General features: G+C 56.3%; 1 protein-coding gene across 4 annotated transcripts; it reads right to left on the reverse strand.

Moving 5' to 3' along the window:
• Positions 1–392: 392 nt before the first annotated feature.
• DPF1 (double PHD fingers 1) lies at positions 393–13,383 on the reverse strand. 4 transcript variants are annotated; one of them, XM_030912702.1, is made up of 12 exons: positions 12,934–13,383; positions 12,648–12,808; positions 12,457–12,564; positions 8,647–8,774; positions 8,290–8,379; positions 7,528–7,606; positions 7,191–7,322; positions 6,084–6,134; positions 5,871–5,990; positions 3,074–3,186; positions 1,693–1,774; positions 393–1,531 (listed from the first exon to the last, which is right to left on the reverse strand). In XM_030912702.1, the coding sequence occupies exons 2-12, from the start codon at positions 12,670–12,672 to the stop codon at positions 1,461–1,463; spliced, it is 999 nt and encodes a 332-aa protein (XP_030768562.1). In that variant the 5' UTR covers positions 12,673–12,808; positions 12,934–13,383; the 3' UTR covers positions 393–1,460. The 4 variants fall into 4 exon arrangements, with proteins under 4 accessions (XP_030768562.1, XP_030768563.1, XP_030768565.1 ...); XM_030912703.1 differs by lacking the exon at positions 12,934–13,383 and having other exon boundaries at positions 1,693–1,804; positions 12,648–12,803; XM_030912705.1 differs by lacking the exons at positions 7,191–7,322; positions 12,934–13,383 and having other exon boundaries at positions 1,693–1,804; positions 12,648–12,803.
• Positions 13,384–13,738: the final 355 nt, after the last annotated feature.

Raw genomic sequence — 13,738 nt, forward strand, 5'->3', positions numbered from 1 at the left:
TGGGCCTGGGATGACACCTCCTGACACCCCCGTTCGCCACCCCAGCCTCAGGAGGGGCCAACCCACCGTCCTCTTCCCAGCCCTTCCCTTCCCCCGGCCCGGCTCCTGCCTCCCTCCTGGCTGCGCCCGCTGCAGCTGCAGCAGCCCGTTGCCAGGGCAACCACAGCTGGCTGGGCGGGAGCCCCTCCACCCCATCCCCCTTCTCCTCCTTTCTGGCAAAGCAAGGCGGAGCTGGGACAAAGCCGGGGAGAGGCAGGGTGCAGGCGGGAGGAGAAGGAGGTGGATGGAGGTAGGGGGCTGGCTGGTCGCCTCACCCCCTACAAGGCCCCGCCGCCCTGACCGCTGGCCCTTCTTCTTGGTGATGCCCCAAACCAGACGGGAGAACGAGGCAGTCGTGGGCAGAGGGGTCAGGCCCAGTTTAATACACAGAACAAGTTAATTCACAGCAGAGGCAGGCAATAGAGAAGACTCGGTGACAAGTGGGAGGGCACTCCTGGACTGGGGGACATCCCCCCAAAACCCACCACCTCCCCCACCTGCAGTCTCAGTTTCCCTTTTTAAAAACCCGAACAACAAACACACACAACCACAAGAAACAGCCACACCCCCTCACTCCCCCCAGAATGGCCAGTGAGGGGGGCGGGGGCCGCCAGGCCTGGCGGGGCGGGAGGAGGGCGGAGGAGGGAGGAAAAGGAGTCCGTGGCGGAGTCTGTGCTTCTCATTCCAGCAGGCGCTGGGCGGGGGCCCACCCGGCCCCACCACCGCCACCCACCAGCCACGGCAGGCACGGGGCGGGCACAGGCCAGGGCGGTCGGGGAGGGGCAGGAACAGAGTTCAAAACCAAGGTTCACATCATGCAGTATCCACCGTGGGCACCGGGAGGGGCAGGTGGACACCACGCCCACCACCCTGGGCACAGGAGGGGAAGGTGCCCACCTTGGGTGGGGCGCGGGACGGCTGCAGCTCCAGAAATTGGGGTTGGGGCGCCCGGCAGGGGGCCGGCAGAGGCGGGTGCCCAGTGGACGCTCTCAGCAGCGCCCCTCCACCCAGCCAGGCCTTGGAGGACTCTTTGTATATATTAACTTCTTTTCCTTTTTTTTCTTTTTTTTTTTTTTAACTTTTTCTCTTTTTCTTTAGAAAAAGGCTCTGTCCATGCCCCTGGCTGGCACCCACCACCCCCCATGCCCGCCCAGAGGCGGGGTATGGCTTTGAGGGGAGAAGCCCCTGGTGTCCATTTGCCAAGGGACAGAGAGGGAGGGAGGGAGGGAGAGGCCCTGGCCGGGCCCCCCACCCACAGGGCAGACATTCCACTTGCACAGAGGGGAGGGGGTGGCCCAGCCCCCTCTCAGCTTCCCCCTCTCCCCCTCCCGCTGCGGGGCATTCAGGGTGGAGGAGAATTGAGGAGTTCAGAGAGGCAGGTAGGCAAGCACCACCCCAGAGTCCCGGCGTGCTGAGCCGGCCTAGGTGAGGGTGATGTAAGCAGAGGCCTTTTCCTTCAGGTGCCGAAGACAGAGGTGACAGCTCCAGCTCCCTGCGGGGGCGGCCGAAGCTGGAGTCAGGCCCAGGTCCAGGAGGGCTGCCCCAGCCCCTTCCCACCCAGAGGACACAGTTTTCGACAACCGGGAGATGGGCGTTCCCACCCTCCCCCCCCCCCCCCCCCCCCGCCCACGTGGTGCTTGCCTCTCCTCTCACCTTCCGGGGGCTCCGCCATGGGGGGGCTGAGGCAGTACATGTGGTAACCCCGATCGCAGTCGTCACAAAACAGCAGCTGGTCCTGGGGGGTGAGACCCGCCCAGCTGGCACCCTGGGGGCACGGGCACCAGAAACGGGGGTGGGGGGCTGGGGCAGGGGCTAGGTCAAGGGGGCTGGGGGGAGGTGAGGCCTGCCAAGAAAGTCTCTGAGAAGGTCTTTGCAGCAGGAAATGTGTGCACAACACTGCTTAGCCAAGCACATATCCCTCGGGACGGTCCCTTTGCGATTTATAAGTGGGGGTTTCATAAGGCTCTGTGGAAGGTTCGTTATTATTCTTATTTTATATTTTTAGAGACAGGGTCCTACTCTGTTGCCCAGGCTGGAAGTGCAGTGGTGCAGTCACAGCTCACTGCAGCCTCACACTCCTGGGCTCAAGTGATTCTCCTGCCTCAGCCTCCTGAGCTGGGACTACAGGTGTGGGCCACCATGCCTGGCTTTTTTTTTTTTTTTTTTTTTTTTTTTAATTTTTTGTAGAGATGGGGGTCTCACTATGTTGCCCAGGCTGGTCTAGAACTGCTGGGCTCAAAACTCCTCAGCCTCCCAAAGTGCTGGGATTACACGGGTGGGCTACCACTCCCGGCCTGTGGAAGGCCTTATATGACACCAAGATGATCTGATACCAGCTCTGCCAGCAACGGTCATGGCTTTTGTTTTTGTTTTTTGTTTTTTTTTTTTTTTTGAGACGGAATCTCGCTCTGTCACCCAGGCTGGAGTGTGCAGTGGCACCATCTCGGCTCACTGCAATCTCTACCTCCTAGGTTCAAGAGAGTCTCCTGCCTCAGCCTCTCAAGTAGCTGGGACTACAGGCACCCAGCTAATTTTTGTATTTTTGTAGAGACGGGGTTTCACCATGTTGGCCAGGCTGGTCTGGAACTCCTGACCTCAGGTGATCCACCCACCTCAGCCTCTCCCAGAGTGCTGGGATTACAGGTGTGAGCCACCACGCCCGGCCTGTGGAAGACTTTAAACAATCCTAAGATGATCTGATACCACCTCTGCCAGCAGGGGTCATGGCTTTACATCTCAGCACTTCCATTTCCCTAGCTGGCTGACCCTGGCCAGGTCTCTTTCCCTCTCTGAGCTCGGTTTCTTCCCTGTGAAGCAGGAACAAGACCACCTGCTTCAGAGGGTGGTTGGGAGGAGCCAGAGAGACGAAGAGGAAAAAGTGCCGGGTTCAGTTTATGGACACCAGCATAATGGTAACACAGGGGACTCGTGTTCACCAGGGAGGGCTCAGACACAGGCTTTAAGCTCAAGGAGCAGAGGTGGACGTGCCAGGCGGGGCGGGCAGCAGGGCACGCGGGGGGCGGGCGGCACTCACGTCGTTCTCGGAGGTTCCGCACAGGCTGCAGGATTTGCACTCAATGCACTGCCAGCGGTAGGTCCGCACAGCTGCCGTCATGTTCACCGTGAATTGTAAACACGAGGGGTGTCCTGGGGGCCAAGGGGCAGGGGTGCAGTTAGGAGGTCAGCGTGCCCCTGCTGGGCACTGACCACCAGGGGAGCCATAGCTCAGCCCCTACCCCCGGCTGATGAGGCTGGGATGAGCTGCCGGGGTCCACAGCCTGACCCCACACCTGCCCAGCAACCACGTGGCCAGCAGCCGTCCCCCAGCCACCACAGTCTCCTACCACAACCACCATGGCAACCACACTCTGCTCCCCAGAACGCCATGGCAACCGCATTCCATTACCCACAGTGCTGTGGCAACCACTTTCTACCACCCACAACACCGTGGCAACCACATTCTGTTAAGCACCGTGCTGAGACAGCCACATTCCATTACCCACAGCAGAACGGCCAGGGGTCCTGTTAACCACAGCAACGTGGCAACCACACTCTCCCAGCCACAATGCCATGGCAACCGCCTTCCACAGTGGGGTCCCCACACCTTGGTTTCATGCAACTAAAGCCCATTCTACATGATGCCCCAGCAACCAAACTGTTACTGACAATACCGTGGAGCGCCAGGCTGTCCGTCATTCCACGGCCCCAGTGCAGAGACACTCGCAGCTGCGACCTGCAGCCACGACCCGTGGTGCCCGCCGCCTGCAACCACGGCCCCGGTGCCATCACAACTACATTCCATTATACCGAGTTGCCATGACAACCATATTTCACTACCCATGATGCCATGACAACCACAATTCATGACCTACTGTGCTGAGGCAACCACAGTTCATATTGCCCACAAGTCCACCACAGGAAACCACATCTGTAAGCCACAATTCTACAGCAAGCTCGTCCTGCTACCAGTGCCCAGGTGGTGGCATCCGCCACTCACACCACACAGCCCACTACCCGCCATAGCTTGACCCTCGTCTCTTGCTACTCCTTTTGTCTTGTTTTGGTTTTTGAAACAGGGTCTCACTCTGTTGCCCAGGCTGGAGCACAGTGGTGCCATCAGAGCCCACTCTGTAGCCTTGACTCCCGGGCTCCAGTGATCCTCCCACCTCAGCCTCCCGAGTAGCTGGGACTAATGGGGTGTGAAACTATACCCAGCTTTTTTTTTTTTTTTTTTTTTTTTTTTTTTTTTAGACGGAGTCTTGCTCTGACACCCAGGCTGGAGTGCAGTGGTGCGATCTCAGCTCGCTGAAACCTTGGAGTCCCGGGTTCAAGCGATTCTCCTGCCTCAGCCTCCAGAGTAGCTGGGACTACAGGCACGCGCCACCACACCCAGCTAATTTTTGTATTTTTAGTAGAGACGGGGTTTCACTATGTTGGCCAGGATGGTTTGATCTCTTGACCTTGTGATCCACCCACCTCAGGCTCCCAAAGTGCTGGGATTACAGATGTGAGCCACTGCACCCAGCCTATTTTTTTTTAATAGATGGGCTCTCATTATGTTGCCCAGGCTGGTCAAAAACTCCTGGGCTCAAGGGGCTGGTTGCAGTGGCTCATGCTTTTAATCCCAGCACTTTGGGAGGCCAAGGCAGGCAGATCACCTGAGGTCAGGAGTTTGAGACCAGCCTGGCCAACATGGTGAAACCCTGTCTCTACTAAAAATACAAAAATTAGCCAGGCATGGTGGTGTGCGCCTGTAATCCCAGCTACTCGGGAGGCTGAGGCGCAAGAATCACTTGAACCCAGGAGGCAGAGGTTGCAGTGAGCCAAGATCGTGCCAATGCATTCTAGCCTGGGTGACAGAGGGAGACTCCATCTCAAGAAAAAAACCTCCTGGGCTCAAGCAGCCTCCTACCTCAGCCTGCTGTGTAGCTGGGACTAATGGGGTGCGACACCATGCCCAGCTAAGTTTGTTTGTTTTTTGTTTTTGTTTTTTTTTTTTGTTTTTGAGACGGAGTCTCGCTCTGTTGCCCAGGCTGGACTGCAGTGGCCGGATCTCAGCTCACTGAAAGCTCCGCCTCCCAGGTTTTTTACGCCATTCTCCTGCCTCAGCCTCCCAAGTAGCTGGGACTACAGGCTCCTGCCACCTCGCCCAGCTAGGTTTTTTTTTGTATTTTTTAGTAGAGATGGTGTTTCACCATGTTAGCCAGGATGGTCTCGATCTCCTGACCTCGTGATCCGCCTGTCTCAGCCTCCCAAAGTGCTGGGATTACAGGCTTGAGCCACCGCGCCCGGCCTAAGTTTGTTTTTAATAGACGGGATCTCACTATGTTGCCCAGGCTAGTCTCAAACTCCTGGGCTCAAGGGAGCCTCCGGCCTCAGCCTCCTGAGTTGCTGGGATTACAGGTGAGCAACAACACACCTGGCTAATTTTTAAATTTTTTGTAGAGATGGGGGTCTTGCTATGTTGCTCAGGCCGGTCTCAAATTCCTGGCCTCAAGTGATCCTCCCACCTCTGCCTCCCAAAGTGCTGGGATTACAGACGTGAGCCACTGCACCCGGCCTCTCACTACTCTTGATGCCATGCTAAGCACAGGCCGCTACCCACAGTGCCATGAGAGCGACATCCCATTATCCCTGAAGCCTCACTGATCCGACCCAATTCCCACAATCCTCAGCAGTTGCATCAGCCTCGCTAGCTCTAGTTATCCACAGTATGCCCTACACGCTCGGGGTCCCCTCAGTCCTCACCGCCTCGCCCCCCTCCCTCCAGGTCTGCACTCCTGAATGTCCTCTGCACCCGGCCCCCAGAAACCTCAGGTGGGGAGCGTCACCTGATCGCCCACAGTCTGCACAGGAGATGAGGTCCTCAGGACACCCCGTCTTCTTGGAGCCCCCCAGGCAGAAGTCACAGTAGCCGTTGGGGATGACAGTGCCGTCGGGCGCCTTCTTGGCTGCAAGACAGCAGACAGGCATTGGCACGGGGCAGGCAAGGACACCCCGCAAAGGTGGCTGCAGACGTTAGGAGCAGAAGGAGGCATCCCTACCTGTGTGTTTCCTTTGTGCCTCAGGGACCCAGGCCAATTCTTTGTAAAACTCTGGGGTAAGGGGGACAGAGAGAGGGACTCTCACCACAGGCAAGGCTCCACCCTGCCCCCAGCCTCAGCCCCAGGGATGGACCTCTTAGTCCAGGTGTGGGGAGGTGGGAAGAGTGAGTAGCTACCCTAAGCCGTGGGGAGAGACGAAAACAGTTCTCATCGGGACTCCCAACTCTTCTTTTTATTTATTTTTTTCAATTAAAAATAAAGGCAGCATCTTGGTATGTTGCCCAGGCTGGACTCCAACTCCTGGCCCCAGCGATCCTCCCGCCCCAGCCTCCCAAAATGGTGGGATTATAAGTGTGAGCCACTGCACCCAGCCAGGATTCCCAACTCCTTGAGCAACTGACACGTCCTCTTTATTGGGTCCAAACTTGGTAAAGACAGCTTGAAGAAGGGCTCCCTGCTTCCCTTCTCACATACATGTCTCCCAGCCACCCACTTCCAAGTGCACCCTCAGTAATTTGTATCTAACAAATTCAGAGAGTACCCCTAGCCAAGATCTGGTACAGAAACAGACACTCAGAAGAAAAATTCTGAACACTGAGGTGTCCAGGTGTGTAGTGGCCTAGGGTGAAGACACTCAGCCTCTGCCTCTGAGAGATAGGTGGGAAGACGGTGTCTCCCTGCTGCCTCTCCCAAACCCTCCTCCCCTCCCCCATCCCTCAGCTGTCAGAACTGGCATGGGATTGGCACAGGCGGACGCCAAGGGCTCCCAGGTCACAGACCCTGCCCCTTGACCAAAGCTTAGCAGAGAAAGGAGAAAGGGAAGGCAGGGCGGGAGGGGAGCCATCTATCACACCCCCCGTCCCCAAGCTCTAATTGAAACAATAAATCAGACCCAGAAATATTACGCCCGGCCGGGAGCGAAGGAGCGATGGTTGGTTGCCATGGCAACCCCAGAGCCAGCATCCCCATGGTCGGTGGGGGGAGGAACGGCTGAGCTGGAGATTTTCCAGAAATGTCTAATGCCCCCCCACCCCCACCCCCAGCTGGGCTCCTCTTCCCCGCTCCCGGGGGGGCCCCTCGCCACCCCCACCTGGCCTGCCAGCTCACGTTTATGGTTGTTTTTCCGGTGGAAGGGCAGGGCGTGGCGTTCGGTGTTCTCCTCCCCCTCCTCCTCAGCCAGGTGGGTGTGGGTGTAGTGGTAGCTGAGCCCCGGCCGGTTCTTATACCGTTTCCCACAGACTGGGGAGCGAGCGAGCCGGGAGGGCCTGTCAGCCCCTCCAGGCCCATGCAGCCTCCACCCTGGCCTCCAGGATCACACCTCCCCCCTCGGCCAGAGATCTGAGCATCCCCCAACCCGGGTCTGGAACAGGAGGGAGAGGGCCACAAGGTGGGGATTCTCTGGGCCCTCCTCTCTCTGCCTTTCCCCCTCTTCAGAAGGACTCACTATCACAGACATACGGCTTGTCTCGGTCCTCCAGGGAAGCGGTGTCCTGGCGTTTCCGGAGACCCCCGATGCCATATGCCTGTAGGGAGAGTCAGGAGTGAGAGGCCAAGAAAGTAAGAAAACAGGCCGGGCGCGGCGGCTCACGCCTGTAATCCCAGCACTTTGGGAGGCCAAGGCAGGCGGATCATGAGGTCAAGAGCTCAAGACCACCTTGGCCAACATGGTGAAACCCCCATCTCTACTAAAAACACAAAAATTAGCTGGGCGTGGTGGCGCATGCCTGTAGTCCCAGCTACTCAGGAGGCTGAGGCAGAAGAATCGCTTGAACCCAGGAGGCGGAGGTTGCCGTGAGCCGAGATCACGCCACTGCACTCCAGCCTGGCGACAGAGCAAGACTCTGTCTCAAAAAAAATAAAAAGGAAAAAAGAAAGTGAGAAAACAGAGTCTTTTGCAAATTCAAATTGCAGCTCTGCAAACGTCCTAGCTGTGGGGCTTCAAACCTCTCCAAGTTTCCGCTTCTTCCTCTGCGGCACGGGGATGAAGGTAGCTCTAACCCACTGCATAATCTCTGCTTTGCAAATGGCTTAATACAGATGAGCCTCAGTTTCCTCATCTGTAAAATGGGTATTAAATCCCCACCCCTGCAGGCTGTTCTGGGATTCAATGAGGTCAGACTGTGGCAGGGGCCGACCACGGCGCCTGCTCTACGAATGAGACCCATCACTGAAGGGAGCAGGGGAGAGGAGAACCTTGGGGTGATACCTTTCCTTTGGCCCTGTTCTTCCTCCTGGGAATGTCATCCTCCAAGTCTTCCACCTCGAGATCATGCGGAAACTCCAGCAACTGCTGTTTCTGGGCAATAGAAAAGGAGACGGATCAAGAAAATAGGGGCCACTGACCTGCTTTGGAGGGGCTCTGGCCAGAGGTGGAGATTGGGGATGAGAGCGTAAGTCAGGAGTTCTTCCAAACAGAGATGAAGGCTGGGAGGATGGAGACTGGGATGCCCAAGGGCTGGAGGAAACCGGGAGGTTTCAGAGCAGGAACATGAGGGCCCGGGCTGGCGGCCGGCAGGGGTGAGAGGAAGCCATGTGGGGGGGGGTCCCCCAGGGGTGGGCCTACCTGACAGTCCATAATGGTCTCCTCCTCCTTCAGCTCAATCTTCTTCTCCCCCGTCTCTGCACACAGTAGAGCCTCGAGGACCGGCCCTTCTGGGAGGCCACCCTCCTTCTTCAGGGGTGCTTCACAGTCTGGGGACAGGGCCATGACGGGGTCAGATGGGGAAGTTGACCCTGGAGGACTCCTCAAACTATGCAGGTGGGGGGACCGTATTCTTTGCGGCAGGGAAGAAGCTTTCCCACACTCGGCCAGCAGCAGAGGCAAGGATTTAACTACATGCCCTAGAAGGGAGGCCCAGACCCCGGGGAGACGCAGCCACACCCTCAGATGCCCTGGGACGCACAGCAGGAGACACAGTCAGAACTTTGGATACACCGGAAAGCCTCAGAAAAAGACACAGGCCGTCAGGCACACCCAGACCTACTCAGGGAAGACACAGCAACTCTTAAATACACCCAGACAAATACGGACAGATACACGCACTCACAGAGGAGACACACGGACACCCACAGGGGACATAGACAGACGCGGAAAGGAAGAGGCCCAACCAAGCTCTCTCTTTTTTTTTTTTTTTTTTGAGACGGAGTTTCACTCTGTCGCCCGGGCTGGAGTGCAGTGGCTGGATCTCAGATCACTGCAAGCTCCGCCTCCCGGGTTTACACCATTCTCCTGCCTCAGCCTCCGGAGTAGCTGGGACTATAGGCGCCCGCCACCTCGCCTCGCTAGTGTTTTGTATTTTTTAGTAGAGACGGGGTTTCACCGGGTTAGCCAGGATGGTCTCGATCTCCTGACCTTGTGATCCACCCGTCTCGGCCTCCCAAAGTGCTGGGATTACAGGGTTGAGCCACTGCGCCCGGCCCCTTCTTTTTTCTTTTTCTTTCTTTTTTTTTTTTTTTTTTTTTTTGAGACAGGGTCTCGCTTCATCACCCAGGTTGGAGTGCAGTGGCGCAATCTCAGCTCACTGCGACTCCCAGGCTCAAGTGATCCTCCCACCTCAGCCTCCTGGGTAACTAGGACTACAGGCAGAGTGGCTGGCCTGCCACCACACCGGCTAATTTTTGTATTTTTGGTAGAGACGGGGTTTCACCATGTTAGTCAGGCTGGTCTCAAACTCCTGAGTTCAAGCAATCCTCTGCCTTGGCCTCCCAAAGTGCTGGAATTACAGGCTTAAGCCCCCATGCCTGGCCAAGCCACACTCTCAGATACAGCCTAGAGACTCAAAGAGGTATAGCCAGATCCTTGGAGACACCCAGACACATGGGTACTCTCAGAGATGCTCAGAGACAATCAGCTGGTCAGGTGCGGTGACTCACACCTGTAATCCCAGCACTTTAGGAGGCCGAGGTGGGTGGATCACTTCAGGTCAGGAGTTCAAGACCAGCCTGACCAACATGGTAAAACTTCATCTCTACTTAAAAACAAAATACAAAAATTGACCAGATGTAGTTGCTCACGCCTGTAATCCCAGCTACTCAAGAGGCTGAGAAAGAGAATCACTTGAACCCGGGAGACAGAGGTTGCAGTGAGCTGAGATCGTGCCACTGCACTCCAAACTGGGTGGAAGAAAAGAAAGAGAAAGAAAGAAGGAAAAGAAAGAAAGAAAAGGAAGGAAGGAAGGAAAGAAGGAAGGAAGGAAGGAAGGAAAGAAGGAAGGAAGAAAGGAAGGGAACAAGAAAGAGAAAGAAAACGAAGAAAAGAACGAAAGAAAGAAAGAAGAAAAGAAAGAAGGTAAACGACAGCAGACCCAGAAACCAGAACAATAAAGCAATAAAAGAGCTCCTACTTCTTTTTTATCCTTGGTTCTTCTCTTTCCTTCCTCCCCCCCGCCCCCTGTCCTTCCTTCCTCCTCCAACTCCCTCCTCCCTCCTCCCTCCCTCCCCCCCTCCCGCACGCCCTCCGTCCTATCCTTCCTCCCCCTCCTCTCCTGCCCCCTCACTGCCCTCCGCTCCCTCCCCCCTCCCTCCCTCCTCCCTCCCTCCCCCCGTCCCTCCTCCCTCCCGCCTCCCTCCGCTCCCTCCCCCCTCACCCCCTCCCCTTATTCCTTCCTCTCTTCCTCTCGTTTTTCCCTCCTCTTCCTCCGTCCTCCTCTCTCCCTCCTCCGATCCGTCTTATTCTTCTTCTCTCCTCCCACCTCCTCCCCCCTCCTTGCCCTCCAGTCCTAGACCCCCACCCACCGGAACAACACCCAGACTACACACAGTTAGATCCCATACCCATATGGAGATACCAACATACCCAGGGAGAATTGCTCAGCTAGATACACACAAACACACACAGGAGACACAGACAGAAAGAGACACAGCCAGGTGGGCACTGCCACACTCCTGGGTACACACAGACCTTCGGACTCAGGAAGAGAAACTGACCCCAATGACCCTGATACTACTAAACACATTCAAGGTTAAGTCCAGATCCTCTGATGGACTGACACACACGTGCAGAAATACACCTATCGGCCAGACAACCATCGAAGATTCCCCAACACTCCGCACTACACCCCATGAAAGAGAACGGCCGCATACACCCCTTACCCACACAGGCACGCCCACGCAACACAACCCAACACTGGGAAGACTGGACGCCTGCAACCAGACATACACAAGACACAAGCCTTCTAAGACACCTGGAGACACCTGGGAAGATACACCTAAGAGAGAAAGAGCTCCAACCAGACACTGAGACATCCAGACGCCCTTGGGGAGATACAGAGGCGGACACCCTCAGGCACCCACAGAAAAAAATACAGGCAGATGGCCGGGCACCGTGGCTCAAGCCTATAATCCCAGCACTCTGGGAGGCTGAGTCGGGTGGATCACCTGAGGTCAGGAGTTCGAGACCAGCCTGGCCAACATGGTGAAACCCCGTCTCTACTAAAAATACAAAAAAATTAGCTGGGCATGTCGATGTGCGCTACGCGGGAGGTTGAGACAGGAGAACCACTTGAACTCACTAGGCGGAGGTTGCAGTGAGCTGAGATCGCGCCACTGTACTTCCAGCCTGGGCAACAGAGCCAGACTCCATCTCAAAAAAAAATACAGGCAGATACTGATCCATCCCAGCTCCCAGGGGAAGGGATGCAGTCAGAAACTCCATACACCCATACACACCTAACAGGTATCACTATGCCCTCCAATACCACTGGACCCCTTGGTGGGGCGTGGTGGCTCACGCCTGTAATCCCCACACTTTGGAGGGCTGAGAAGGGAGGATCCTTTGAGCTCAGGAGTTCAAGACCAGCCTAGGCAACATAATAACACCCTGCCTCTATTTAAAAAACAACAGGCCAGGTGCAGTGGCTCACGCCTGTAATGCCAGCCCTTTGGGAGGCCGAGGTGGCCAGATCACCTAAGGTCAGGAGTTCCAAACCAGCCTGACCAACACGGTGAAACCCCGTTTCTACTAAAAATACAAAATTAGGTGGGCGTGGCAGCGCATGCCTATAATCCCAGCTACTCAGAAGGCTGAGGCAGGAGAATCGCTTGAACCCGCTAGGCGGAGGTTGTGGGCTCAAGGTTCAACTCCCCACTAGGTGGAGGTTGTGTGATCACGCCATTGCACTCCAGCCTGGGTGAAACTCTGTCTCAAAAATAAATAAATAAATAAATAACAACAACTGGGCCCATGTAGGAGATGCAGTCGCCACTCAGTGACTCAGAGAAACTGTGGAATCTCTGGGAAACACCCGAGATGCACATGGGCAGACACACAGCCAGCCAGCCAGACACTTGCTAGAAGGCGGATAAAGGTGACAGACGGGCTTGGACACACAGCAGGCCCTGGGACACCGTTGGGGGCCCCAGCAGCTGCACCCACCGATCTTGTACTCGCAGGGCCTGAGTCTGGGGTCCTCCAGGATGTTGAGTCTCCGTTTCTTCCTCCAACAGCGGGCGGGGTACGTGTAAATCTGTCCCGGGGCCAAACCTGGAGAGAAAGGAGGGTGAGAGGGCGGCGGCGGTGGGGTGGCCCGGCCCCGCCCCGCCCCGCGCCAACCCTCCCGGCGGTACCCGGCCCGCGGTGGGTCTTCTCCATCCAGATGTAGCAGTTGTTCTGGGCCACGCCGGTCTGCGAGTCGAGGAAGGGCAGTCGCAGGCTGCGCTCCGCACACAGGCGCGCGTTGTAGCTGCGGCAGTGCTCGATGGCCTCGCGGTAGAATTCCTCGCCTAGGCTAGAGGAGCAGCGAACGGGCGGGCGGCTGTCAGCAAGGGCAGGAGCACAGGGTCGCCCAGCACCCCTCCCCCGGCTGCCGGGCCGCCCAGGCTCGGGAGGGGTGGGCCGACCCTCCAGCTTCACCTCTCTCTTCCTCCCACTCCGGGACCCAGGCTGGGGGAAGGGGACAGGGCCCAGGGGCCCCCAAACTGGGACTCAAACAGGCCTCCAGCTCATGAGTAGAAACACCATACAGAAACAACCAAAAACACACCGGGACGTATCCCTACGTGAACACATGCAAACACACAACACAAATCACACACAGTCACACGGGATTCACACACAAAGAGAGACAAATCCCAGTACTCACAAAGGAGAAACAAACCTCACACACGTGCACACATAAATATCTACTGAAAAAGACAAATATCCCAAGTTCCATAGTGTGGAGACGAATCACACAAATAACCATGCACAAAGACACATCACATATCCACAGACACACACCAGAAACACATCACTCACACAAAGACACACAACATGGAAACATAACACCACACCACACACACACCCACAATACAACACCTCATGCTGCCACACCAACCACAACACAAACCACATGTCAAAAGACAGGATAGACATGGACGCAAGACCACTTCGATACCCCTACCGCGTCGCGGATGCCGAGCCACGATTACAGGCCCCTACCTTACGGTTTCCCAAAACACAACACAAACCACACACACAATATCCAGACATACAACACAAAGAAATCACATAGATTCACACAGGTGCACACATTTACAAGATTGCAAAAGGTGGGCCTAGTGTTAAAAATAAACAACACAGCGTCACACAGACACACACACATATGAAACACAGAAACAGCCAAATCCACCCACAGTCACACAAAAATTTACACACAAATACACACAGTCCTACATAC

Source organism: Rhinopithecus roxellana, chromosome 12, assembly GCF_007565055.1.
Source record: "Rhinopithecus roxellana isolate Shanxi Qingling chromosome 12, ASM756505v1, whole genome shotgun sequence".
NCBI lineage: Eukaryota > Metazoa > Chordata > Mammalia > Primates > Cercopithecidae > Rhinopithecus > Rhinopithecus roxellana.